Genomic DNA, 27,697 nt, shown 5'->3' on the forward strand with positions numbered 1-27,697 from the left:
AGGCATCAGGCAGCAAATTCATAACCATTGCATGTGGAAAAAGAAGCTAATTGAATCAGAGTAGTTCACAGTAGTGGTGATGGGAACCAGACATCCAAAGTGTTTCATGCGTATTAAAGCTCTATCGCAGAAAGTTTGTATATGAAATGGTTACAAATGCTCTGCCTGATTCCTCAGACAATGTTTAACCATCGCTCTGTGATGAAGTTTTGAAATAAGGTTAAGGAGGTATATGCAGGGTGTGGTGAGGCAAAGCAGTTCCCAAAGAAAACTTATTTTTTCAGATGTACCACTATTATTCCATTACCAACATTACATATAAACACTTAAACCATGTAACTTCACTGGTTGTTTTGAATAGTAAATGAAATGACTGTAGACATTGTGACCCCTGGTTCCTGTGATGGCCAGTTTCATCCACATCAAAACATTCTGACTGATATTATTTACATTATAATGATTAAATTATACAATTCATTTTTTTTTCTTCTAATCGCTCGTGATTCCCTCTAAATTGCCAGGCTTTGTCAGATATTGAATGTGAATGCTTCTCTCATATAAACTGTCCATCTCGCAGCACCCAAAGCCCCAGCAGACATGGACCTTGACCCTGATACATGGGACAATAAGACCATCACAAGTGGACTGAAGAATTATCTCAGGTGAGCTTTGCTACTGTCCTCTTTAAAACTGGCCGCAAGCTGCCATTATGGTCTAAACCAGCACTGATCGAGGCAGCAGGGTTGCTTTCTGGAAAATAACTCACAATGATTAATGCCTGGTCTACACAGCTAAACAGACGTAGTGAGGAGATGAGAAGGTTGTAGGAATTCATGGCTTGTAATTCCTTCTCTCCTCCACTAGGTGTCTCTCCGAGCCTCTCATGACATACAGGCTTCATGAAGACTTTATCCAGGCTGTCAGTAAGTCAGAAAACATGCCTTTTGTTTGTTTTTGTTTACGTATCTCAGAAAATGTCTAGCACATTCCCACAGTGTCCACACTGTAAGTTTATTAAGTGATAAACAGTGAAATATGCTGAAAAAGGTTGTTTGACCTGCTGGAACTGATTGTATGACAACTTTTCTCACACTTCAATTAAATGTAAAGGCAAAAAAAAATTGTCATTTTAGACCAGTTTTATTTGTGGATATATGTCCACCTATGTAGACACTTCACCATAACACTTGCTTGCTTGACATCCCATTCCAAACCATAGGCCTTCATATGGAGTTCTCAATCCTTTAATAACAGTTTCCACTCTTCTGGAAAGCTTTCCACAAGATTTTGGAGTGTATCTGTGGAGGGTGCAGGGCTATGTGCTTGATTTTATTCCACTGTTATCAGTGGAGTGTGACTCAAATGCCTCAGTAATTAGGATACTATGTAGGAGTGTCCACAGACATTTGGTCATATAGTGTATACAATGTGCCAGAACTTTTGCACAGGCTATATTTTATACTTTTTTTCCCTAAATATGTTGATTTTAGCACATTAACAGTAACTGTGTATTAAAATGTGCAGAGGTGTGTTCTCTGTATAGGATGTATTCATTTATTTCATAACATTTTATTTTTAAACGTGTTTAATTTCATTTACGGCATTTGGCAGACACTGTTATACAGAGCGACTTACATTTTGATCATTTTACAGAGGTAGGCGAAGGTAGTGTTAAGACGTCTTGTAATGTAATGTAATGTAACGTCTTGCCCAAGGACTGTTATTGGTATAGTGAAGGGTGTTTGAACCCATCTACAGCACAGAAGGCAGAGGTTTTACCAACTACACTATACCAACATATTTGTCTGTATGACTGTAGACTCACATTCATATGTTTGTGTTGTGTTACAGAATCAGATGACCAGAACTACAGAGTATGTGCTGTGCATGCTCTGGTACACAAACTGCCTGACAGAAATAAGGAGATGCTGGAGATTCTAATAAAGCACCTGCTGATGTACGCAACCCCCCCCCCCCCCCCCCCCCCCCTTGGCTACTCCTTCTTACACTGTCTCAGCTACTCAGATAAGCTTGTTTTTTTCTGGATGGAATGCGCTCTGGCTCATTCCTTCATTTCTTTCCTAACGTTTATTATGCGGATTAATCCACATTATTATAATGAAGTAATTGAGCACTTTGTTTGGATAGCTGCCCATAGACTATACAGTCAGGTCCATGATTATTTCAATGTCTCCAAGGTTATTGTCTACCACAATAAATTGGAACTGAATATTGAATAAGTATGAGCTCGAAATGCTTTCAGCTTTAATTTGAGGGTGTTTACATCCAAATTGAGTGAACAAAATTGGAATTACAACCATTTTCAAACATGGCCTCCTATTTTAATGGGCTCAAAGGTAATTGGCTTAGCTGTTTCATGGCCATATGTGTGCAATTTCTTCATTATTTCACTTAGAAGAGAGCATCTGTTGGAATCTGTTGCTGTTGATTCTCAGTAATAGCTTCCCATAATAATAGGCTCCCAGTGAAACTGGTTCCCTTGGATTTATTAATAATGTAGCTGGTGTCAAAAGCAATGGGACGAATTTTGAAGTCTGTAGGGCTGTACTATCCTGTACTACTGGGCTGTACTAAATTTGTCTATAAACACATTTATAACATGTTATAATGCATTCATAAGGCATAATAAACATGGTTATAAATCTATCAAAATAAATTACACTTCAATACATTTTATAGCTATGTTTATTATACATGATGAATTGTTAATATAATGCATTATAAGTCGTGTTTATAACATGTTATACTGCCAAAGTGCCAAAGAAGTCAGTCCCAACTTGGAGAGTGAAAGGGTAGACTTTTTATTATTATTATTATTATTATTATTTTTGCCCTGGGATTTCTAGTATTATATATCTCGCTCTTTTTGCTGTTAGGGGTCTTCGGGGCTTCAGTCCTGAATATTCAGATGCTCCAAACAGGCTGTCCAGCCTGGAATTATTGCTACAATGTGCTTTTTTTAACCAGCGCTCTCACTTGAAATGTTACACTGCATCACAGCAAACGAAGTACAGAAACACTGATGACAGCACTAGTTTAAACTCTGACATTTAAAGCCTGTGATGTGCTTTACTGTGTGTGTTTTAGTGTTTCAGTAAATTCTTCTGTAAATACTTCAACTTGAAGCCTCACTCTTAACACTGGAGGAGGCTTTAGTACAGTATGCCTCACTTTACTTAGAGCGGACAAATACAACTTATGAGCTCTTAAAATTTGCTATGAACAGTACTTATAATGCATTATGTTAACAATCCATAATGCATAATAAGCATGGCTATAATGCACATTTATAAATATTTATAGCCATGGGTATGATGACTTATGAATGCATTATAACATGTTATGAATGTGTTTATAGATGCTTACAAATGTGACATTCATAGAAAGTGTTACCGAATGTTATTTTTAGACATAATACTTTGGTTAAGTATTTGCTAAGACAACATAGCAAATTAGGATGCTAACTGTAAAGTCATTAGCATGTATGCAAGCCTTCACAGTACAAGGTTTGTGCTCATATTCTCACACCCAGCAGAGCAAAATCCTTCAACACATCATTCTGAGTAATTGTACACGTTTGAGTGTGACTAAGAAATTTCAGCACAACTCGCATTAATAAGCTGTAATAAGCAAATCAGATCATGCCTCCATCAGTTCATTCATTCAGGAAAAAGGAAGCTTTGCTAGACTCTACACATCAGTCTGTGTTATTGTAGACATTGATATGAGTATGAGCACAAAACAGTTTAGTGTGTTATTGTATGTCAGCTATTAAACTAACTAGCAAGCAAAGCATGTAATTATCCAAACTGGATGCTTTTGAGTGTTTTTCACGGCAGTTCCAGTTTTCTCTTAAGGGGGTGGAAAATGAACTAGAACTAGAATCGTAAGTTCTGTTGGTTCCATGTTGGGTCAGTTCATGTTTTTGATTATGCCGTGGAAAATATGTTCTTGTTTCAGCGGAATTCATTTTTGTGTCTGGTTCCTGTAGTGTGTCCACCCATAGTAAGAGCAACATGATGACCGTGGCCAACCTGGGGGTGGTCTTTGGCCCCACGCTCATGCGCTCTCAAGAGGAGACTGTGGCTGCCATGATGAACATCAAGTTCCAGAATGTGGTGGTGGAGATTATGATTGAGAACTTTGAAAAGGCAAGTTAAGAGTCAACACTCGTTTTATTTCACTCTCACGTGTAAGAGAGAGTCAAGAAACAGGCCCACGTGTCAATAGAGCTGTGAAAATAAAATGTGACGATGTGAAATTCAGTGAAAAAGTGCACACTGAGATGTAGAAAGTGTTCATTAGATTATTTAATCTATGTCTGCTGCAGCTCCTAGTATGTTCCAGAATTATCACGCTAGAGCTACCAAACACTTTGAAGTAGGAGTGTGAAGTCTGGCAATGTTTTACCATTATCATGATAAATTTTGTTGTAATACACTTTTCTGAGCATTGTGGACATCAGCCAGTACTTAAAAGAGCATTGACACGTTTCTTTACAAAGTGAGCATAATTCTGCGTATTTAATTCGATTTAGTGTAGTTTGTTTACATTTACATTTACAGCATTTTGCTGACGCTCTTATCCAGAGCGACTTACAATTTGAACATTTTACACAGGTAGGCCAAGGTGGTGTTAGGAGTCTTGCCCAAGGACTCTTATTGGTATAGTGTAGTATAGTGTTTGTTAAACTTTGAGTAAAAATCAGTGTAGTTGTAGGTTTAGTTTCATCATTATAGTATAGTATTATAGTATAATATCACTGCTTTTTCACATAATTTGAAAGTGTTGCCCTTTAGGTCTTAAAATGTAAATTTCATGATGATTGGACCAAAAGAAATGGCCCAAAATGACTTCCACTGACTTGCATTAGAAGTATGCGTTTCCTTCTCCTGTGAAGTTACCATTTTGTTTGTTTCGACAGCAGTGAAATGTGGCATGACAGATTCTGTCTTGTCTGTTCCAACTTCATGTATCATTAAAATGTATCTTAAAAAAGTTTCATGATGTAATGTTTTGCTGTAATGCCCACCCCTACTGTGAAGATGCTATTGCAGTTCATAAATAAAGGACACAATATTGTTAATTACAGTTCCAAATGTGTGAGAACGTTTGCAAATATCCACCAGCTCTTAGCAACCTCCCATTTATTTAATTTACAATCAAAATGGCCATTAAGTACAAGATATTAGTTTTTTGCATCAAGAAAAAAGCAGAAAACATGTTTTTACCCAAAGCCTCAACAACTATATAACATTTTCTTTCACCATTGTGTGTCCATCTTTTCCCTTCTATACTTTTCAAGAGACTTGCTTTTAGTTCTCCAAAGAAATCTGCAGGGATGCTTTTCCATACCTCCAAAGTTCGGTCTTAGAAGCTGGTTGTATTTTCTGCTTCTCACAATTAAACTAAGATAATATAGTGGTTTTCGTAATTTTTTACATTTGTGTGTTTCTCACATTTGTGTGTTTCTTTGGTATCTTGTGCTCCGTCGTGCTGGTTTTTCTTTGTACCCCATAACACTCCTTTTGGATTGAGCCTCTGAAAAACCTCCATTTGGAGGGCCATGTAGCCCTCCCCAAGAATTGGGACACCCTAACCCTAGACATGAACACGCAAAACAGAGGGCTATAAGGGCTCAGTGGTAGGGGCGAGGGGTGAAATGAGATTGGGCTGTAGTGTCTTCTTGAAAGGGAACCTGAATTCAGTGACAGCTTCTGTTGGTTCAGTGACAGTAGCTGATTGGATTTGAGAGTGAACGCATGGGGGAGTTGGGTTGAAAAAGGTTGGATACACTTAGTGTTGGAGGCTTTTGTGTAATTTTCTGATAAAATATGTTTCTTGCTTTTACATTATCAATATAAAAAGAAAGACTTGTGCTTAATGGCCATTGTGACTGGATTGAATTAATTGAGCTAAATGGTGCCGTCTGAACTTTGTGTTAGTGTTTAGTGTTAATATTGAGTAAACCTTTGATTCATAGTATGAGTTACCATCATGCAGCACTGCAGCCACAGTTTTGCCTGACTGTTGTGCATGAACACTTGCAGATTTTCCACCAGGCGCCGGATCCTAACGTGGCCCTGCCACAGGCCCAGTCCCGGCCAGAGTCGCGCAGGAGCAGAGCCATATGCCTCTCCACAGGACCCCGCAAACCTAAGAGCCCATACACTCCCACACTGTGTCTGGCTGATGCAGACAGTGAGTTTAACATTACCCTTATGTTTATTATTATTAACCTTATATTTCACATTATTAATCCTTAATGAAACTTTCCTGTACACTTTTTATTTGGAGAAAATGCACAGGTCATGTTTATTCATTAACCCTTAGAATTCTATAGTTTTTATTTTTGTGTTGCGTTACTATTTAAATGTAGCTGTGTACAAACTCAATTCCATTACAATTAAAAATGAGACAGCAATGATTTGCTAGTCCTTTTTGACCTGCTTTCAATTGAAAACAGTACAATGTGAAGATATTTAACATTTCAGCTAAATAACTTTATGTTTTATAGATACATCCTTATTCTAAAGTTGATGCCTGGAACATGTTCCAAAAAAGTTGGGACAGAGGCATGTTTGCCACTGTTTTACATCACCTTTTCAGTTCAGTTCATTGTTCAGTAATGGTTTGGAAACAGGGGATACCCGTTGTTGTAGTTGTGAAAGTAAGATTTTCTCCCATTTTTCCTTCATGTAACAATTTAACTGCTCAACAGTCCGAGAACATTGTAGTTGTGCAATGCGTTTTGTGTTTATAATAATCAGGATGGTCCTTTTGCTCTTTGATCTGAAAAACGCAATGTCCATTATTTCCAAAAACAAATTGAAAGATGGACCCATCAGACCACAACACATGGTTCCACTTCAATCAATCTTGGATGAGTTTCAGCCCAGAGAAGTTGGCGGCATTTCTGTGCTTACAGACAAGAGTTTTCCAAAGTATTTCCAAGCCCATTTGGTTATATTCATTACAAAAGCTTGTGTATTTTTCAATGCAGTGCTTTGTGAAGGATTGAACGTCATGGGCATTCAGAATTGGTTTCCCTTTATTCACAGAGATTTCTCAGGATTTGCTGAATCTTGAACTGTATTATTGACTGAAATTCCAAATTGCTTGTAGTCGTGCATTTAGAAACGTACATAAACCGTTGGACTTTTTTTTTTCCTTCCATTTCATGCAAAGTGACAACTGAGCATTTCATGAATGCTCCTTCAGAAAATTCCAAACAGGTGTTCTTGATCATCCCAAAAATCCTGTTTTGCCCTTCTCCCAACTTTCTTTTGGAATGTGCTGCAGGTATCAAATTTGGAAGTAGTTTACAAAAAACAGCTTGTTAAGGTAAAATAATAAATATCTCTTCTTTTCATTGGTTTTGATTAAATACCTGTAAAAGAAAGTTTATTAATTACTTCTTTCTGTTTTTATTTGCTTTTCAATTACTTTTTTGGAATAGAGCTTGTAATTCTGTAATTAGTCCTGTAGATAATTTGTCATTTCATTTACATTTACATTTTATATTAACAGGTCTGAGATTTTTTATTTTTTTATGTAGCATGGCAAAAATGTAAAGGACTTTTCCCTCCACCAAAACAAGAGACTATATACAAAACATCTAATTATAATCAAATATCTCCTTACAAACTTACAAACAAATGTGGTATTGATTGAAAGTTTGGAATCCTCTACAGAACTTCTCCTGTCAGCATGTTGGTCTGTTTTGGCAATGTAATGAAATTCCAAGCAATGCAGTATTTCAGCAGAATGTCTCTACCTGGATTCTACCTTCTTTTTTTCTAACTTTGAAACTGTCCAAGTAGGTGACACATTCAGCAGCAGTTCAGGCAGCACCCCTATGGGCAGCATGGAGTCCCTCTCCTCCCACTCCTCTGAGCAGAACAGCTCCTCAAAGACAGGCTCCTCCTCTCAGCTCAAAGAGAAGGCCTCTCTGATGGTCTTGCCCCGGAGCCCCTCCTCCCTGTCCTCCAACGGGCCACAGGGCCTGGCCTGCACCAGCGTCAGCAGCCGTGAGTCCAGCTCCAGAGAAGACACGCCTCGAACGGACTCGGAGGACTCTCGCAGTCTAAGCTCTGTCCCTACAGCCTCCAGGTCCTCCCTGGCCCCTAAAAAAGCCCCCCACTCCTCAACAATCGCACAGAGATCAGCTCAGTTCACCTGTTTACCCGCTCCATCTCTCAGATCACTGCACAACCTGGAAGGTAAACAGCGCATACATTCAGTGAAAGTCTGTTCAATCTTATTTAACCTTTACATGTCAGTGTGTAAACAGATACAGCATGGTGGAAACATCAGAGACCACCCTTCATTCATTACATTTCCAGGCAGCCTTTAAATGTACACACCTAAAAACCATCCGTGTACTGAAACACCATATACACACTAGTGAACACACACTGGGGAGGCAGTGAGCACACTTGCCCAGAGCGTTGAGCAGCCCTACCCACAGCGTCGGGAGCAGTTAGGGGTTAAGTGTCTTCCTCAACGGCATTTCAGTCACATACTGTCGGCTCAGGGGATCAAACTTGCGACCTTCCGGTCACAAGGCTGGTTCCCTAACCTCCCTTTTGGTGGAGGGTGGTACTGCATGCCAATTAAAACCCCTCAGTTCTTAATAAGTTCATAGATGACGTGATACAATTTGTTTACTATTTTAAAAATGACTTTAATTGTATTGTGAGTTTAGTATTTCTTGATTTAGTGGGGTTAAATAGTCATTTATTGCACTTATGTAATATGATGCATGAAGTGAGCAGTGTTTAGTTGCAGGCTCTGTGAGTCACTGGTGTTGTGCCTGTTTAGTTTCAGCTCGGCGCAGCTGTGCTGGCTCAGTGCAGAGTCTGCTGGCCATGGACCACAGAGACAGCTCTAGAACCGCTCCACACCCGGACCTGCCACCCAAACGGCTCCTCCGCCACCGGCCAGATTCAAGCAACGGCTACCAGAGACCCGGCTCAGTGTAAGAACGCTCCTTCCAAAATGTCTCTTGTCGTATTAATAATTTTTGTAACTTTATTCAATTTTTATTTCTACAGTGCAGATTCAAATATAATAGACGCTGGACACCAACTAGACACCAAGTCGTATTTTTAGATGTTTTATTCCATATTTTAAGTTTCTGCACTGCCATAACTTTATAATAAATCATTTTTGCATTTTTTCCCATGATTTATTGTACATTCAGCCCAATGGTATGTGTCCAGTTAGGCCTGTGCTGGAATAAAATCTTCTTTTTGTAAATATATGCTAATCCCAAATTTGATGCCTGTAATACATTCCCAAAAAGCAGGGACAGGGGTAGTGAATGACTGGGAAGTTTAAAATCTAATCCTAACCCTCACCCTTGCCCCAATCCTTACATTAACCTCAACCCAAAATCTAATCCTAATCCTCACCCTTGCCCCAATCCTAATATTAACCTCAACCCAAAACCTAACCCTCACCCTGGACCTAATCCTAATCCTGACCTTAACCTAAACCCAAAACCTAATCCTAACCCTCACCCTGGCCCTAATCCTAATCCTGACCTTAACCTCAACCCAAAACCTAATCCTAACCCTCACCCTGGACCTAATCCTAATCCTGACCCTAACCTCAACCCAAAACCTATTTCAGTGTATCTCCTGGTACAGGATGGTGTCAGTGTGTCTATGTTGATGGTCTGTATCAACTTAACAAGTTGAAATTTAGGGGTTATGGTTGGGAACAGATGTCAGCCCCACAGAAATGACCCTATAACTAATTAATCGATTAATTAATGTTTCAGGTTTAAATAGATCAAATCATAATCCATGTAAATATCTAAACTCTGAATCATTTTCATTTTATTTGTATTTATGTAATTATTTGTTTGCTTCTTTGTTTTGATAGAAAGGTCCACGTACATGCATCTGGAACAGAGTTGCTTTTATGTTATTGAAAACATTGATTTTCAGGCTTTTGGTGTTCCAGCGTAAATCACTCTGCTTTTAAACCTGACCAAACATGGCACGCCTGAATAACAGAAAACGGATGTCTGTGGCAGAGAGGAGGGTACTGAGTGAAATAAAGAGGTGTTTCTAGTTATTTATCAGCCTTAACAGACCAAAACAAGTTATATAAAGGATATTTTACGTAGCTTGTCTTCTCCAGAGTGCAGTGAAACAGCAGTAGCGTATGGGGCTGTGTGGGGGAGAGGGAGACGCAGAGTGCTGAGAGAGAAGTTCCTCTTTGTGGGAGTGAGCAGTAATTGCGTTCAGCCTGCTGACAGGGTTGATGTGACCCAGCAGCTCGGCTTGTGTTAACACTCTCTCCAGGGAGAGATATATATTGTTCTCCTTGCCATGCAGAGGGAAAAAGCAACTTCTTAAGCCACAGATTTTTTTTTCTCCCCTTTTAAAAATTATGCTTATTAATAGAAACACTTTCCGTTCAGGTCGTGACCAAACCATTTCTGCCCTGTGGTTCCATATCCACAAAGGCAATAACAGATAGATGAAATGAAATGGCAGGATTTTTTTGCTCCCAAATAAAGCCATATAAAAATGAGACTAACAACCATGCAAGACCTGGTAGACCATGAACACTGTCCCCATCAGAGAAACAGCACAGCCCAGATCTCAACATCATTGAATGTACTTGGATGGTGAGGAAATGTAAACTATCCCTGCAGAATTCTTTGAAAAACTGAAAGCAAGGCTCCTGGACAAACAAAACTGAAAACGTAGTAAAGGTGGACATGATAACCCAAAAATCGGACATTATACAATTGTATGCGAGTCTGGGCACTCCTGGTCAAGTTGCCTGTTTATGTTGATCTTCTAAGTGAAAATAAGGGCATGTTTCCTATAGAGAACAGTTTTCTGCACATTTTAAAGCACAATTATTTATTGAATTTGCCATATTTAAGCAAAAAAAATGGCACATTTTGTATTTTATGTTTTTATTCCAAAATGTTGTACACAAAAAAACCTAAAAAAATCCAAATGTCACTTTGTTGTTCAAACTTTTGCACACATCTGTATTTCGCTGTTGAAGCTTCTTTATATATATACAAATATTTCATGTTTTTCAGACAAACCGAAAACTGTAAGTCGCTGTCCGATGAAAAACGTCGCTGTCTGATGAAAAACGTATCTCCATTTTTACGATTTTTATTTTTCTGCATCGTTTGATCTCCGCAGCTGTCCTGTGCATTGCATGAAAATTTCATGATGATTGGACCAATAGAAATGCTCCAAAACTGCTTGGAGTAAAATCTCTTTCCATTGACTTACACTGAAAGTAAGGAATGTTTTTGCCGTCTCCTGTAAAGTTACTGTTTTGGAGATGGATGTTTTCCTTTGGACAGCAATGAAATGTTGGTGCGCTAGGTAATTTTACAGCTGTTGGTTGTAGCACATGTTTATTAGTCCCCCATTCCACCCACTCCATCAATAGAAAAGGACCACCGTTGAACCACCAGGTGGACCATTCTCAGCACAGCAGCGATACAGAAGTGATGGTAGCTTGTTAGCGTGTGTTGTATTGGGATGAAAGTATCAAGCACAGCACACGTATGTGTCCTCTTATTTGTCACATCCATGTTGTGCAGCAACAGGAGAGCTACAGTAAACCTACACTTCTGTTCACTTATGCGGTAGGTGTACGTGATAAAATGTTTTTTTTTCGGACACCCCCATAAGGTGCTGTCTATTGTGCAACCTCAGCTTGAGGTCACTAGAAGGGGCATGTGTGGACTGATGTGGGTGCATTTTTTAACATTATTAATGACAGACTACATATTAATTATGTTTTTCAGGGTGGCAGCCAGAGCACTGCTGTTTGAAAACCCCTCATCTGCAGCAACTGCCAGTCCAGTGGGAAGGTAGGATGTTTTATTAAGGGAAAAAAAATGATGCATCAGCCTAGGACAGGGGTCAGCACCAGAGCCACATGCGGCTATTTTACTGCCCTGTTGTGGCTCCACAGCAGAATAAGATTTGTCTATAAAAATAAAAGAACCCTCCTTTGCAGTAAAAGTCCTTTGTTGATCTGTTGATCGTTCAACACAGTTGAACAATAAATGTTCTTAAACGCTGGAGTTAACGTAGCTTATATCTGTTAATTTACCAACCATTAACCCTGAATTTGGCATGAAGACTGCTGGACACAGCAAGGCAGACAACAATCGCGCTCAGCTAGTAGCTACCAAAAAGGCAAGCGGAAAGATTTAAGGTGGAACGGGACAATTCAAATGAGAAGCTGGTGAAGGAGAAGAGACCTCAGCTCAGTCACTTTTTTTTGCTTCACAGGTTAAACGTCTTAGGAAACCAGCTGGATTGATTATAAATGCAAATCAGTCCATTCGTCTCCAAATTAAAACAAATGTTAGTCTTAACACTAGAATGACTAAAGCTATGAAAGTTTTCGTAAGGGGAACAGACATAGGGAGAGAAAGAGAGATGTTTCTAGTAGTACTAGTAGGCTTTCTGGATGCACCACAGAGCTGCTGCCTCAGTGCTTCTCTGTGAATTAACATATAAATATAAATGTTGGCTTATGGTCCTGCGTATTGCTGGCAAGAAGGGGAGGGGTGATGTCCTGAGGATCCTGAAATCTCAGTCATGCTAGTGTTAAATGGTGCAGCAGTTACATACTGGAGCAACAGGCACCAATTAAGGCGGAATGGGTCGATTTAAACAGGACGCTGGCAAATGAGAAGTGACTTCAGCTTTGTGAAAGTCAAACACTGAGAGGCATTTTACAGAAAACTGTTCTAGTTTTTGGGAAAATGTTCCAGCCAGAGAGAAAAGCTAAAGGTTAAAGCATAGCAAAATAAGTCTGTGTAACTCGACACATACTGAGACACATTTACAGACAAGATGGTAAAATGGACATAAATGTGGCTTTTAAGTTCGCTGTCTTGTTTTTGCTCATCTATGTACTTCTCTGATTTGAACTCTGTTTTCTGTCTTTACTGGACAAAAGTGCCTGTGCCAGTGCAAAACTACTGACACTTCAGATACATAACATGTCTTGGCTGATTGACTGCACTTGAGATAAACTGTATATTTGATTTTTCAAAATATGTTGATATTTTGTATGAAGCAGATTCCTTTTATGCATATGAAAACTTCAAATTGACCAGTTCTGCAAATACAAGCACTAAATTTGTTTAGATATTTTTATTTTTATAGTAATTTCAACATTTTCAAAAGCCACTTTCTCCTATTGTGTATTTTTTTTATATATTTATTTCCACAGAGACGCAAAGGCAATGTACTCCTGCGAGGCTGAGCACAGCAATGAACTGAGCTTCCCCCAGGGGGCGCACTTTTCAAATGGTAAGCCATTGGCCACAACACACAAAGGCCCAGCATCTTACTCTAAATCCAGCAGGCATTAGACTTCTTCCACTGTCAAATGCTGACGTACTTTCCATTAAAACTGAGACTATAGCAGTCGCCACATTAGGGGGTCGGCCTCAGAGTCCTGTTAAAGGAATACTTTGATATAAAAATCAAAAACTCTTCATTATCCCAAATATACTTCATAGCACAAAACATTTGTTGTGTGGCATTTGCTTTTACTGTGCAGTCATATGCAAAAGTTTGGGTGTCAAATTGCATGGTTTTGGAAATGAGCTCACTCAACACATCCTCTAATAAAGAAAACACACATCTGCACATTTTCATGAACAGTCACTGTTTATTTGCTGAATTTCGCATTTCAAATGCCCTCCTTTGATATTACCCATGTGGTGTTGGGCTGAACACACAGGGAGTAAAAGTGTGGAGGTGCTGTGTCCTTCACTCTGTTCTCCTCCTACATGGCCTGCTGTTTGTGTGTGTGTGTGTGTGTGTGTGTGTGTGTGTGTGTGTGTGTGTGAGTGTGTGTGTGTGTGTGTGAGGGTAGACAACATGGACAGGCTGCTAACTGGCTACAGCTGCTTAAGGAGAACCCTACTCTGGACACATGATATTTTAAACGTCTGGTACTTTTACACAAACTATTATGGCTGTAGTGATTTAATAAAACAGTAATGCGGTGGGTCCAGCAGACCACTGAATAACAATATCAACACCACACAAGGGTTAAGTTCATTCCCTGTACAGTGTTAGCATATTTTCACCTAGAAAATCAACTAAACACATAGTTGTACTGGGGTTGTATTTTTGCACACGACTGTAGCCAACAAATAACTAAAGCTTTGCTCCACATAGCAAAGCCAAAAACGGCAGTAGCAGCATCTCGACGCCTGAATTTTATTTATACTCTTGTACATTGTTTACTTGATTTTCCCCAAATTACTGCTTCAAATGTGGCAATAACATCACACACTTTGTGCCTCCTCCATGTGGGGGAAAAAGAGCAAGTCAATGTGCACAAAATTAGAAGTGAACCAATGTCCCCGCTGAAGCACTCCCACTCAGACAGAAATCAACAATGTGCACATGAGACCTCGACGACGTCCGCTGTACTTCCGTCCTCCTCCTCGGCCTTGGGATTTATTTATTTAATTAATTCATTCTTTTTACTGCCGCTTGTGTTTTCCACTCCAAAATAATTTGGTGGGGCACCAAGGCATTCACCCAGGTCACCATAACCTAGTGGTGGAAAGCTCCATCACTTCTCCTCTTCTCTTCAGGCTGCACAGCAAAACACATGGTTTTTTGACTCAGACCCAGGGCTGAGCTTTACTCAACTGTCGAATGTTCTGTGAGATTTACGTACAGGATTATACAAAAGTCTTAATCCACCAGAGAACGTTGTTAAAAAGTTGCCTGGGCTGTATGTGGTCCTGCTGGTAGTGACGCTCTTTTATAGAACAGTGGCCCCTATGATTTTTTTTTTTTTTTTTTACCGAGGGTACAACCTTATTGGTTGGAGATGGAGTTGCCGGGCAGAAGGAGAAGAGGTAGACCTCAGAGAAGGTTTATGGATGTAGTGAAGGTGGACATGGAGATGGTTGGTGTAAAAGTAGAGGAGGCAGTGGATAGGGCAAGATGGAGGCAGATGATCCGCTGTGGCGACCCCTAAAGGGAGCAGCCGGAAGAAGAAGACTGAGGGTAGAACCTGAACCTCATCCTTGTCTGGCAGGAAGTCTATTCATCATCAATTGATATTTTCTTTAATGAGCTATAATCTATTACTTTGGATGCAGCGTCACAGATTTAATGTGTGACGTGGTCTTTTAAGAGCACTTTCAAGAGGAACCGTTATTGAATATAGCATTTTAATAAACCAAAGTCTTTATAGATAGTATTTGCAAAACCCAGAGCTTTCAGTACCAACGATGGCTTCCAAATCAAGATGACAAGAAAAGGTCAGTTTGGCTGGAGGTGATGATCCATACCAAATCACTAATCTTTCAGTCTCAATTATATGTTACTGCCCATGATAACAGGCATCTAGAATTACCTTAAATGCTGCATCAGCACAGCACTTCACAGCAGCTAAAGACTACAAATCACGAGATCAAATATATTATGAGAAAAAATATAAATAATCAAAATGATCAAACACAAATAATCAAGTATAATTATTTGGTCTGAGAGTCAGCGATTGTCTGTACCGTCAGCTATACCATCAAACGTCATTGTGATCAAAGGAGTAAATAATAGCTGCATATCTTTGTCTTAAGGGGCTAATCACTGAGTGCGCTTACATGCACATAATCGATAACTGCAGAAAATCAGATTTAGTCAGTAATCTGATCGACACGTTTAAGTGGACTTGAGTAATCAGATAATGGGAAACTCTGGGTCTACATGAATCAGATAGTGATCAGATGTCTGCTTTGCAACTGGCCAGTAAATTTACAGAAGAAGACAAGACGTAAAAATAACGTAAAACTCAAACTTCATGCCGTGGCTTTTTTTTTTTAAACATCATCACTTTACCTGAAAATATGAACATACATCATCTAAAAGATAAAGAATATTTAAATCCTTTATTTCGTGTTTGGTTTCAGCGCCTCTCCAACAGTGTTTTGCTGCATCTCTTGACATCTACCATCTGATCTCACGCAGACTGAGAAATCCGAAAGAAATCAGAGTTCACATGCGCTGAGAAGTCTGATTACTGAGCTAAAATCCAGCCTGTTTATCAGATTTCTTAATTGGATTTCTAGATTGGAGTATGGTGTTTGCATGACTGAATAATAGGATAACTATTATAAGATAACAGAAATCTGATTATTATTATTATTATTATTGAATGCATGTATACGCACTCAGTGTTAGCTAGATTCATTTTTTTCCCACTGTAACAAGAATCCATGAGCTATATGACCGAGAGTGAAAGCTTACTTACAGAGTAAGTAACTGCATGCATGGATCGTTCTTCAGAACTGGTTTAAAGTCAGAGCTTTAACTTGACTTTGGACTTTTAACTAATGTTTTGACTTCAGATGAAAATCCTCTTGCTTTCTTACAGACCTCATGCCTTAAGCATGTTTATTTTATTAAAATAAATGATTGAATATTGTTTAGTCACTACTAGACCAATAATTACATTCACAGAACTTTATCGTATTTTTCAGAAATGACAGTTTCAGTGGTGACATTTTTAGTTTGAAAACAACTAAAAAACACTAGCCAGCATGTGACCTAGCTTTGAACAGTTGTACACACACAAAAAGCTCACTCAATAGTAGAAAATATGTTTCGGTAGTGACACTGATTTTTAGTCTTTGCGACACATTTAATTCAAAACAATGCTCACCATGTGGCCATGAGGGACAGGGATGCAGCCTCACTTCCTGCTCTAAAATGTAGGGGTGTGGTTAAAATAAGTAATTTACTACTCTGAAGACTCATCCAGGAGGTCACAAAAGAATCCAGGTGAACATCTAAAGAACTGTAGGCCTCACTTGTCTCCATTAAGGTCACTGTGCATGATTCCATAATAAGAAATGCACTGGGCAAAATGGCATTCATGGTAGAGCTGCAAAGGCCAAACCACAGGTGGCCAAAAAGAATAAAGGCTCATCTGGATGATACATCCATTTGGGACAACGTTGTGTGGCCTGATGAGTCAAAAGTGGGAGTTTTTGGAAGACATGGCTCCCATAACATCTGGCGTAAAGCTAATGCAGCATTCCATCAAACCAACAGTAAAGCATGATGGTGGTAGTGTGACGGTCTGAGGCTCCTTTGGTTCTTCAGGACCTGGATGTCTTGTCATGAGTGATGGAACCATGAATTCTGCTATCCAGTCCTGAAGAAGAATGTTTGTCCATCAGTTCATGACCTAAAGCTCAAGTGTAGTTGTATATGCAGCAGGATAATGATCTGAAGCACTTGAGCAAATGGCTGAGTCAAAGTCCTGACTTGAATCCCACTGAGATGCCATGGCAAGACTCTAAATGGGCAGTGTTGCTTGAAAAACCCTCCAATGTAGCCAAATTAAAACAAAGAAGAGTGGGCTTAAATTCCTCCACAGCAACATAAATGACTCAAAGCAAGTTATCGCAAAGGTTTGATTTCAGTTATTACTGCCAAGAGTGGCACAACTAGTTATTTTACTAGTTAGGTTTAGATAGTCAGTTACTTTTTCTCATGGTTAATGCAGGTTTTGAATAAATCTTGGTCATGTTGTCTTTATCTCATATTAAAATTAGTTGAATGATCTGAAAAGTTTAAATGTGACAAATTAGCAAAATTAGTAGAACGGAGCATCAAAAAAAAATAGAAGGTCAAAGAATTTTTCTCAGCACTGCAAATGCAAGTGAATGGTCACATTTCATAAGCTTGGGATGCGTAAACACTAACTTTACAGAAATGTACAATAGAATTTACAATAACAGAGCTATCATTAATTGCATTTTGCTGTAAAGTTTGTCCATTCTTAACCGTTTCTAACAGTTTATAAAGCATTATTTGTTAGCACTTAGGAAAGCAGACGTTATTAAGAATGAATAACTTTTACTTTGGTTATACTCTTGAAAACACATTAGTAATGATATTTTGAACATAATTACTACTTTGAAAGCTCTTTCCAGGCCATTTGTATGCCTTTAAAAACAGGTGTAAGCATTTAAAAGCCATCTTAATCACTTCTAATAATCAAGAATGAGTATGTTCCACTTTAGTTTGGGTCTTGCAAATGAGTTTAATAATTTGCACACTATTTTTAAGAACTGTGTAAACATTTGTAAGCTCCTCTTTTAGCCATTATACAGATCATACAGATGGCTTTAGGCCATCTCTACACTTCTAGGCTTGCAACTGAAATGTGACCATTTACTTTATTAAACATAAGCAATATGTTACTTAACAGGTTCTTCTTCTTTCGGCTGCTCCCTTTAGGGGTCACCACAGCGGATCATCTGCCTCCATCTTGCCCTATCCATTGCCTCCTCTACTTTCACACCAACCATCTCCATGTCCACCTTCACTACATCCATAAACCTTCTCTGAAGTCTACCTCTTCTCCTTCTACCCGGCAGCTCTATCTCCAACATTCTTTGTCCAATATATCCACTATTCCTCCTCAACACATGTCCAAACCATCTCAACCTGGCCTCTCTGGCTTTATCTCCACACTGCTCCACCTTCACTGTCCCTCTGATCTGCTAATTTCTAATCTTGTCCAGCCTTGTCACTCCCAACGAAAACCTCAGCATCTTCATCTCCGCCACCTCCAGCTCAGCCTCCTGTCTTTTAGACAGAGCCACAGTCTCCAAACCATACATCATAGCAGGACGCACTACTGTCTTGTAAACCTTCCCTTTCACTCTTGCTGCGATCCTTCTGTCACACGTCAGCCCTGACACCCGTCTCCACCCCTTTTCTACACTGTCCAATAATGTTACTTAACAGATTCAAGCTTTAATAACTTTGTTTGAGTTATATTTCTTCTTCTTTGGCAACTAAGGTGAACTCAGAAATCCCAATACTTTTAAATAGTTCCAATTGATCTGGCAGTCCTCTAATTTTTTCACATTCTGTTTACTCTCAATTTAGTTAACATCTCATTTAATTGCACCTGGTTGCAGACGTTCATGTGTGCAATGCATTGGTGTCGACTGTGAAACAGCTCCATTATTTTAAAGGAATTGTTTCATACAGTAATAAACATATACACTATATTTCCAAAAGTATTGGCTCATCTGCCTTTACATGCATATGAACTTGTGACGTCCCATTCTTAATCCAAAGGGATATGATGTCAGCCCACCCTTTGCAGCTATAACAGCTTCACATCTTCTAGGATGGCTTTACACAAGGGTTAGGAGTGTGTTTATGGGAATTTTTTACCATTCTTCCAGAAGCACATTTGTGAGGTCAGGAGAAGGCCTGGCTCGCAGTCTCCATTCTAATTCATCCCAAAGGTGTTCTGTCAGGTTGAGGTCAGGACTCTGTGCAGGCCAGTCAAGTTCTTCCACACCAAACTCGCTCATCCATGTCTTTATGGACCTTGCTTTTTGCACTGGTGCACAGTCATGTTGGAACAGGAAGGGGCCATCCCCAAACTGTTCCCACAAAGTTGGGAGCATGAAATTGTCCAAAATCTCTTGGTGCTGAAGCATTAAGAGTTCCACTGGAACTGGGGCCAAGCCAGTTCCACACCATAATCCCCACACCACCAAACTTTACACTTGGCATAATGTAATCAGACAAGTACGATTCTCCAAGGCAACCGCCAAACCCAAACTTGTCCATTGGATTGCCAGACGAAGAAACATGACCCTGCTCTGTTATTTTATGTGGCCTACCACTTCGTGGCTGAGTTGCTGTTATTCCTGATCACTCCCACTTTGTTATAATACCACTGACAGTTGACTGTGGAATATTTAGTAGTGAGGAAATTTCACAACTGGACTTCTTGCACAGGTGGCATCCTATCATGGTATCATGCTGGAATTCACTGAGCTCCTGAGAGCGACCCATTCTTTCACAAATGTTTGTAGAAGCAGTCTGCAAGCCTAGATTCTTGGTGTTATACACCTGTGTCCATGGAAGTGATTGGAACACCTGAATTGGCAATATAGTGTTGCTGCATATCCAGTAGCTACATTAAGGCTGTTTCTCAATACGTGCTCCTGTGTGTTCTTGCATCCTGCTGTATGTGCTCCACATCATCTTCCACTGCCAAATTTGTGGTCCATTATTCAAGAGCACCAAGTACCAAGAACAGTTTAAGTACACAGGTGTGTTCTTGTTCTGCTCCGATTACCGAGAATGCATCACTTTTTGACTTGCCAACTACAGTGGCCTGAAAGTTCCTCATTCACCACAGCATCATCATGCCTGATAGAGGATACTGACCCTCAGCTGTGTGCTTATAAGTAAACCGTGCACTTCAATATACTTTGTAAAAAATTAGGCTAGAAATAGACACTAAATTTGTCAAATCTTTGCTTATTTGGTACAAATGAAACAATATGAAAGTTTGTTCTGACTGTTAATCGGGACGAGGCTCCTTTTAGGTTAATAGTGCAAAACATCTCTCCTTCGTCTTTTGTTCCAGCTTGGCTCTGATCTAGATCTAGAATTCTCCATTTCAATTAAAAAAAAAACATGGGTGATTGGACCAGCTTCTATTTTGGGATTCCATGTTTAATATTCTAGATTCATCACCTACTAAATGGTAGCTTAATGTTGGTGAAATCGGTTTGGGTCTCAGTTGTGCCATAGCAAGGAGTCACATCACATCAAGCACATCAAGTCGTGTATGTTTGTTCTCTGACCTTGTGTTCTTGTAAGTCTGTTCTTCCCAGTCTTGGTACTGAGAAATAGACTTATAGTCATACACTGAAGACATGGATAAGACACATTCATTTCTGCACCCTGGAAGAGTTTCAGGCATCTTTGCCATTCTGTTTAGAAAGTGCTGGAGGCTGATATTTAGCATTTGCTACACCTGAACACAAAACATCATGGTGAGAATAACGAAAATATTTAAAATGCATCCAAACTTCAAGTTAGCATAAGAATGTTCTCTGACACCATAGTAACATTGTGCAAAGAGATATAAAAAGGGGAAAAAGTTTTTGTAACAGAAACCCACAAATCAGCCAAGAATGCTGGAAAGTTTTTTTTTTTTTTTTTTTTGTTTTTTTTAGGAAAAAGACTCTTCAGTCTGTAGGAATGATCAAATTAACAGATCTGAACATGATTTACCTCAATAAGGCATTATACATAGAAATGGGAGGCATTAGCAGATTTGCATTAGTAAGTTTAGCAAAGGAGTAAAATAAATTTCAAAATTAATTGCAGTTGTTATGTTTTACAGTGTCATTACGAATGTCAATGCAATTTCTATTCTTCTTCTTTAAATTATTATTATTATTTTTCTGCCAGATTCAGATTGTGGCTAATCCACAGCTGCACTGTCCTCCACTCCTCTTATGTGTCGTTTTTTCATCCCTCTTTACTCATATAGGCTCTCATTCTTCTTCAACAACACATAGCTAGCACTTAGGAACTCCCTATGAACAAGTTAAACACCTCATACACCATGGCAACTGCCTAGCAACATCTTAGTAACCACCTAGGATACTGTAGCAGCTGCATAGCTACACCTTAGCAACTGCCTGGGATACTATAACAACCACTTAGCACTCCCCTAGTAATGACCAGGAATACCATAGTAACTTCCTAGCAACACCATAGCAACCATCTTGCATACCAAGGCAACCACCTAGCAGCACCTTAGGAACTACATGTGATACCGTAGCAACTGCCTAGGAACCACCTGGAATACAATACCAAACCCTTAGCAACACCAAAGCAACCACCTGTGCTACCAAAGCAACCACCTGTGCTAACCCTACCTTAGCAACCATCTAGCAACTTCTTAGTAACCGCTTGGTACTCCCCTAGCAACCACCTGGAATACCATAATAACTACCTATGATACCATAGCAACCACCTAGCAACAATCTGGAATACAATAGCAAACCCGTAGCAACCGCCTAGAAGCACTTTAACAACCACCTCGGATACCATGGCAACCACCTAGCAATACCTTAGCAACTACCTGTGATACCATAGCAACTGCCTAGCAACACCTTAGCAACCACCTTGGATACCATAGAAACCGCCTAGCAGGAAGTGGGAACCATTTAAGATGAGCATTGTGCATTTCCTTCAGGAAATCCACGTTTCTAGTTATTACCTGTTCATACTCCTTGATTAAGTAAATATCATTTTCATGTGTTTTTTGCTCCATACTCTAGGTCCATATCAGTTGCTGGTGCAGCTGCACCTCAGTTGATGTATTAGCGGGAACTGAACTGAGTCATTGCTGTGGGGGAGAGTCCGTTGGGTGGTCTGTTTTGAAAGTTTTATTGTGGTCATTTAAAAGAACACGGCGACCTGTCTCTCATCTAACATTACGGCTCATTGTGCCTGTGCACCGGAGCGTCTGTCTCCTCTCTTCAGGCCCTCTGTTGTGTTCTTTGGAATGATAATGTCCCACTGCATCAGGCAAGACTTAGATGGATTATGAGTTTAGATCCAGAGCTCAATTCAGGATTAGTGTCAAAACACATGTTGTAAATAAGAAAAAACAGTCACGACAAACGACATGAAAAGATATAGCTTATAACCCTTAAAGGCTCCAGCCTCCCCATGCTGTCCAGGAGGGTAAGCGGCTTAGGAAATGTGTGTGTGTGTTACTGTCGCTAAAGCAATTTGACTGTTTTACACCATGATGGCAGTTTATAGATCAACTGGTGTTAGGTAAAGGTGATAACAGTCTAATGGACCAATCAAAATTTTGCAATCACATTTCATATTCATTTTTGTGGTTCTATTCAAAAATAAGTTGCAAACCAGACACCAGAATGTTTATGAAGTATAAACTTATCATCTTTGACTTCCTTTCATAATCAGATGAAACAAGATAAGTGTGTTAAGTTCATAAATCCGCCAATGGCTGTAAAAAATAATAATAAAAACTGTGTCCACTGTTAGGGCAGTACTTAAGTTTAAAACAACCGGAACTGTAGTGAACCTGCCTGGATGAGGACACGTTTATTTTACCTCCACACACAGCGAGTGAGATAGTTAGAGTTACACATTTTCTCTGAGGGTCACAATTGAGGTCACTAAGTCTCCAAAACTACAGTTCGCTGATGCTGACAAACTGTTTGAAAGGCATGCTGTATCCTTCATCGTACCATAAACACAGGCACTTGGAGTCTGCTGGATGCTACTGGAGAAACGTTCTGTGGTCAGATAAGACTAAAATAGAGCTTTTTGGCAACACTCAAGGTAGATCTGGCATACATAACCTCATCCCTACTGTTAAGTATCATCTGTCATGTTTTGGGGCCAGTTTTTTGCAAAAGCCCTGGGAACTTTGTTAGGATGCACAGTGTGCTGGGGGGATTTTCGAATGATCTGCCAAGAAGCAGCCAAAAAACTGAAATTGGGTCATGGTTGGATCTTTCAGCAGGACAGTGTTTCAAAACATATGTTGAAAAAATTATTCAGTGACCACGGAATCAAGTGTTTGATGTGGTGATCCCAGGCTCATGATCTAAACCCCACTGAAAACCTGTAGGGTGCGCTAAAGAGGAGAATCCAGTTGTGAGGAACTGGAGGGTCTGGAAAGACTCTTCATTGACAAGTGGTCTCAGATTTCTTTCCCTGTATCCACCAGTCTGATCAAGCATTATAGGAGGCATTATAGGACCTATTGCTGTCATGTTGGCAAAGGGAGGCTGCAGAAAGGATGTAATATAGGAGCTCTCAATAATTGTGATTTGATTTTGTTTTAAAAATGAGTTTTTGTTTTATTGGACTAAATTTACTTTGATTTAAGGTCAGATGTTTGCCATGTATTCAATATGATTGTGAGCTATTTATCCATAAAGACATAGCCTTCCCACCCCAGCTGGTTCAGCTAGTTTCGGGAAGCAGATTTCCCAGCTGATAAAAGTTTTTTTTAGTTCACTTAATTAAGATGACAAATTTCATAAAGTGTTCCCTGTGTGTCCTGGTGACATCATCGTCTTTTTTCCTCCACTAAACTTCTCTGAACTTTGAACATCCTCTGAGCTGATGTCTCAGGGCTGAAGTGGTTTTGGCAGCTTTTCTCTTTTGATTGGCTTTTAGAACTGATTTTTTTATTTAACCAGTAAAGTTTAGTACAGTAAAATTAAGTAAAAGAAAAAAGTACTCGGATTTAATTCTAATCCAAGAAGCTCTGTTACAGGGGAAAGTGTACACAAGCACTGCAACGACAGTATATGTTAGGGTTGGGAATCTCTAGGTACCTCACAATTCGATTCGATTACGATTCAGAGGCTGCGATGTGATTCTAAAACACTTATCGATGCATCTTGTATACAGGATTTATTTTTTCTCACTGTGCGTGGACTTGGTACTTTTAAAGCAAAGTATTTGTCATGATCCATAATGAATTTACGTCCAATATCTTTTATTAATAAAATAAATGGAAATGATGTGGTAAGTGAACTGGAAGGCTCTCATTTACTGCTCTTTTTTGGAGCACATGAGACATTAGCTGTCATGATAAAATGCACTGTTACAGTGAAATAAGATCCAGTGGCAATAGATGTAACTTTGGTTTTGGTCTCGTTGTAGAGAGTGGGGTCTGTAAAATATCTTCGAACTGGATGTTGTATCTCAGCTCCAAAGTGTGCAAACATAGCACGAAAGCCCTGGTTCTCAGTGACTGAAAACTGGTGTGCAGACTGCAGGTCACATAGCAACGGAGTCTCACCTGGCTAGTAGCTACGAAAAGGCAAAGAGAGATTTAAGACGAACATTTGGAGGCGAATGGATGCATTTATAAGCAGCGCAGTTGGATTCTTGGTATGTTAAATCTGCAACAAGAGACTGTCAAATGCTAAAAAGTTACGAAGATGAAGTCATCAGGCAAAATTTAAGGTGGAACGTGAATATTCGAACAAGAAGCTGGCGAATAAGAAGTGACTTGAGCCTCGTAAAATAGTCAAACTTTGAGAGACATTTAATGAGAAACTATTCAACTTTTGAGGAAAGGTTTGCTGGTGCAGATGGGAGGAAAGCAGCTGTAGCTAGAGCTTAAAGCAAAGCAAAGTAAATCTGCACTCTTGTTTATATTTTTTGACCTATTCTAGGACGTCAGCACATACTGAGACATACAGGACATAAAATATTGTGGCTCCCAAGGTGGTTTGATTTTTGTTGAAAGGACAAAATGTCTCTTCTTAGCATTTGGGTTGTGACTGCTGACCTGACCTGGCTTTTAATGCAGAGGGTGCTGGATTTCTCGCTCATTGTGTTTTTGTTATGTGCCGTCACAGACTCTCCCGGTGCTGCACAAGTTCCACCTTTTGCATTCCGTCAAAATTATTCTAAATTAAATATTTAGAAAATCGATTTTTGATGTGATGCATCTAAGAATCAACCCCCATCATCCTCCCCCCACCCCAGTAAATGTAATTCAATACTTTCCATTTATGAAAACTATGTGCTTTAAAAAATCAACAAAACTATTGCACATGACTGTATCAGCAACAAAACTAATCATATGACTTAAAACAGTGATTCCAGTCTTTAGTATACGCCTGCACTGATGCATTTAAGGCTTTACTACTTTCCTCCTCCATCTTCTGTTGTTGTGGTGACTCTAGAACTGTTTGTTCTGCAGTGTATCCTTCGGTGGAGCCCGGCTGGCTTCAGGCTACATATGAGGGCAGGACGGGACTGGTGCCCGAAAACTATGTTGTCTTCCTCTGACTCCGCCCCCGAAGACGTCATCAAACTTTTCATGGTATCCATGGTAACGTAGACATAGCAGTGACGTTTTAATAGTAGAAAAGCACATCCAGCATGTGGACTGTGTGCATAATTATTATGCAGTTTGGATAAATAATAAAAGAAGTGGTCACGAATATAAAGAGAGCATCAATAAATGATACATAATATATGTACATAACCTAATCATGTACGTATGCAGTCTTAAGCAGCCCTGTTTCTGCAGTCCAAACTGTTATCTGTAGGAATACAGATACATAGTACTGTATAAAACCACTGAACTGCTGTGCATTAGCCTGATGATTCTGAGATTGAAACATCAGCTCAAAGGTCTTAGTGTAGCAGAGATTTAGGTAACACTTTGGTATAGGAGGATATTATAATGACCTTATAATGGCTTTGTTGAGCCTAATCAAGCTAGTAGCTGGTAACTGGTAACTGCTTCCACATTATTGTTTTATTAAGCAGTGACTGAGCTTGTGTATAATACACTATAATCTTTGAGGTAGCTCTTATTATGGCCTTGTTAAACATCATAAGCCTGACAGCTGGTAGGGCTGCACAACGTGGACATACACTGATCAGGCATAACATTATGAGCACCTCCTTGTTTCTACACTCATTGTCCATTTTATCAGCTCCACTTACTGTACAGGTGCACTTTGTAGTTCTACAGTTACAGACTCTAGTCCATCTGTTTCTCTGGATACTTTGCTAGACAGCTTTTACCCTGTTCTTCAGTGGTCAGGAACCCCATGGACCCTCACAGAGCTGGTACTATTTGGATGGTGGATCATTCTCAGCACTGCAGTAACACTGATGTGGTGGTGGTGTTTTAGTGTGTGTTGTGCTGGTATGAGTGGATCAGACACAGCAGTGCTGCCGGAGTTTTTAGACACTTGCTGTCCACTCTATTACCTTGTTGGTCCACCTTGTAGATTTAAAGTCAGAGACAGCAGCTCATGTGTGTCAGTATAGTTTGTGTTGATCATCCTCTAGACCTTCATCAGTGGTCACAGGACGCTGTTGGCTGGATATTTTTGGCTGGTGGACTATTCTCAGTCCAGATGGACCACAGTTTGTAACTGTAGAACTACAAAGTGCACCTATATAAAAAGTGGAGCTGATAAAATGGACAGTGAGCGTAGAAACAGGGAGGTGACTACACGCAGGGCACTGTGGGGCAAAACAGTCCCCAAAGAAAGCTTATTTTTTCAGATTTATCACTACTTTACCATCATCAACATTACATAGAAACTCAGAAGATACATGTAGGTTCCCTGGTGGTTTTGAATAGTAAATAAAATGTCTATATTTGTGTTGTAATCATGGCGAACCCTGGTTCCTATCACCACCACTGTAAAGAATTCAGAGTCTGTAAGTTTCTTTATAGTAAGCCATTTTTAATCAAACCGCTCTGAATAATTCCGTTTAGATCTCAAGGATCGAAATATTCAGAAATTTTTTTAAAATTGGTGGAATTCTTCTTTAATTTGAGCAAGAAAATTTCACTTTAAAATAAAGAGTCAGGGTTTCAGTATTTGCAGGTATTGAGAGGAATCGAATGGAGATCAGCCATTATGGACCCAAATGCATAAAAGTATTCTGGAAAATGTTTAGTTAGATAGATATTGCTAAGTAGTAATCAGCAATTATTTATCAACTACTGGCTTCAGTAAGGCTAGTAAGAGCATTACTGGGGTCATTATAACATCCTCATGTATTGAAGTGCTACCAAGTTTTACCTTTTCTTTCTTTTCTTTTTATCAATACTATTATGCTTCTGTTAATCAGTATATCACAAGTCTTACTCAGAGGTAACAGATTTAAATAAATGATCCATTTTATGTGTAATTATCTCAGTACAGTCTACCTTAATGAAGGGCCAATAGAATAAAAGTCCTATGTGATTGTAAGTATGATAGCCTACACACTCTGTCATTTTTAGAATTAGTCTTATTGCACTTTGAAAG

At 39.4% G+C, this 27,697-nt stretch overlaps 1 protein-coding gene across 4 annotated transcripts in view; it reads left to right on the top strand.

Moving 5' to 3' along the window:
- LOC108429891 (rho GTPase-activating protein 42) overlaps positions 1-26,402 on the top strand; it is a 182,803-nt gene extending 156,401 nt beyond the window's left edge. For 2 of the 4 annotated variants that reach the window (XM_017701956.2, XM_017701958.2), the window contains 10 exons: positions 578-662; positions 865-923; positions 1,852-1,957; positions 4,013-4,172; positions 6,072-6,222; positions 7,842-8,243; positions 8,845-9,001; positions 11,822-11,887; positions 13,267-13,346; positions 25,618-26,402. In XM_017701956.2, coding sequence (XP_017557445.1) covers positions 578-662; positions 865-923; positions 1,852-1,957; positions 4,013-4,172; positions 6,072-6,222; positions 7,842-8,243; positions 8,845-9,001; positions 11,822-11,887; positions 13,267-13,346; positions 25,618-25,706 — 1,355 coding nt within the window. In that variant the 3' untranslated portion in view covers positions 25,707-26,402. The remainder of the gene's footprint in view (positions 1-577; positions 663-864; positions 924-1,851; positions 1,958-4,012; positions 4,173-6,071; positions 6,223-7,841; positions 8,244-8,844; positions 9,002-11,821; positions 11,888-13,266; positions 13,347-25,617) is intronic. The other 2 variants (XM_017701957.2, XM_017701959.2) reach the window with 1 other exon arrangement.
- The last annotated feature ends 1,295 nt before the right edge of the window (positions 26,403-27,697 follow it).

Source organism: Pygocentrus nattereri, chromosome 7 (genome assembly GCF_015220715.1).
Source record: "Pygocentrus nattereri isolate fPygNat1 chromosome 7, fPygNat1.pri, whole genome shotgun sequence".
NCBI classification, from domain to species: Eukaryota; Metazoa; Chordata; class Actinopteri; order Characiformes; family Serrasalmidae; genus Pygocentrus; species Pygocentrus nattereri.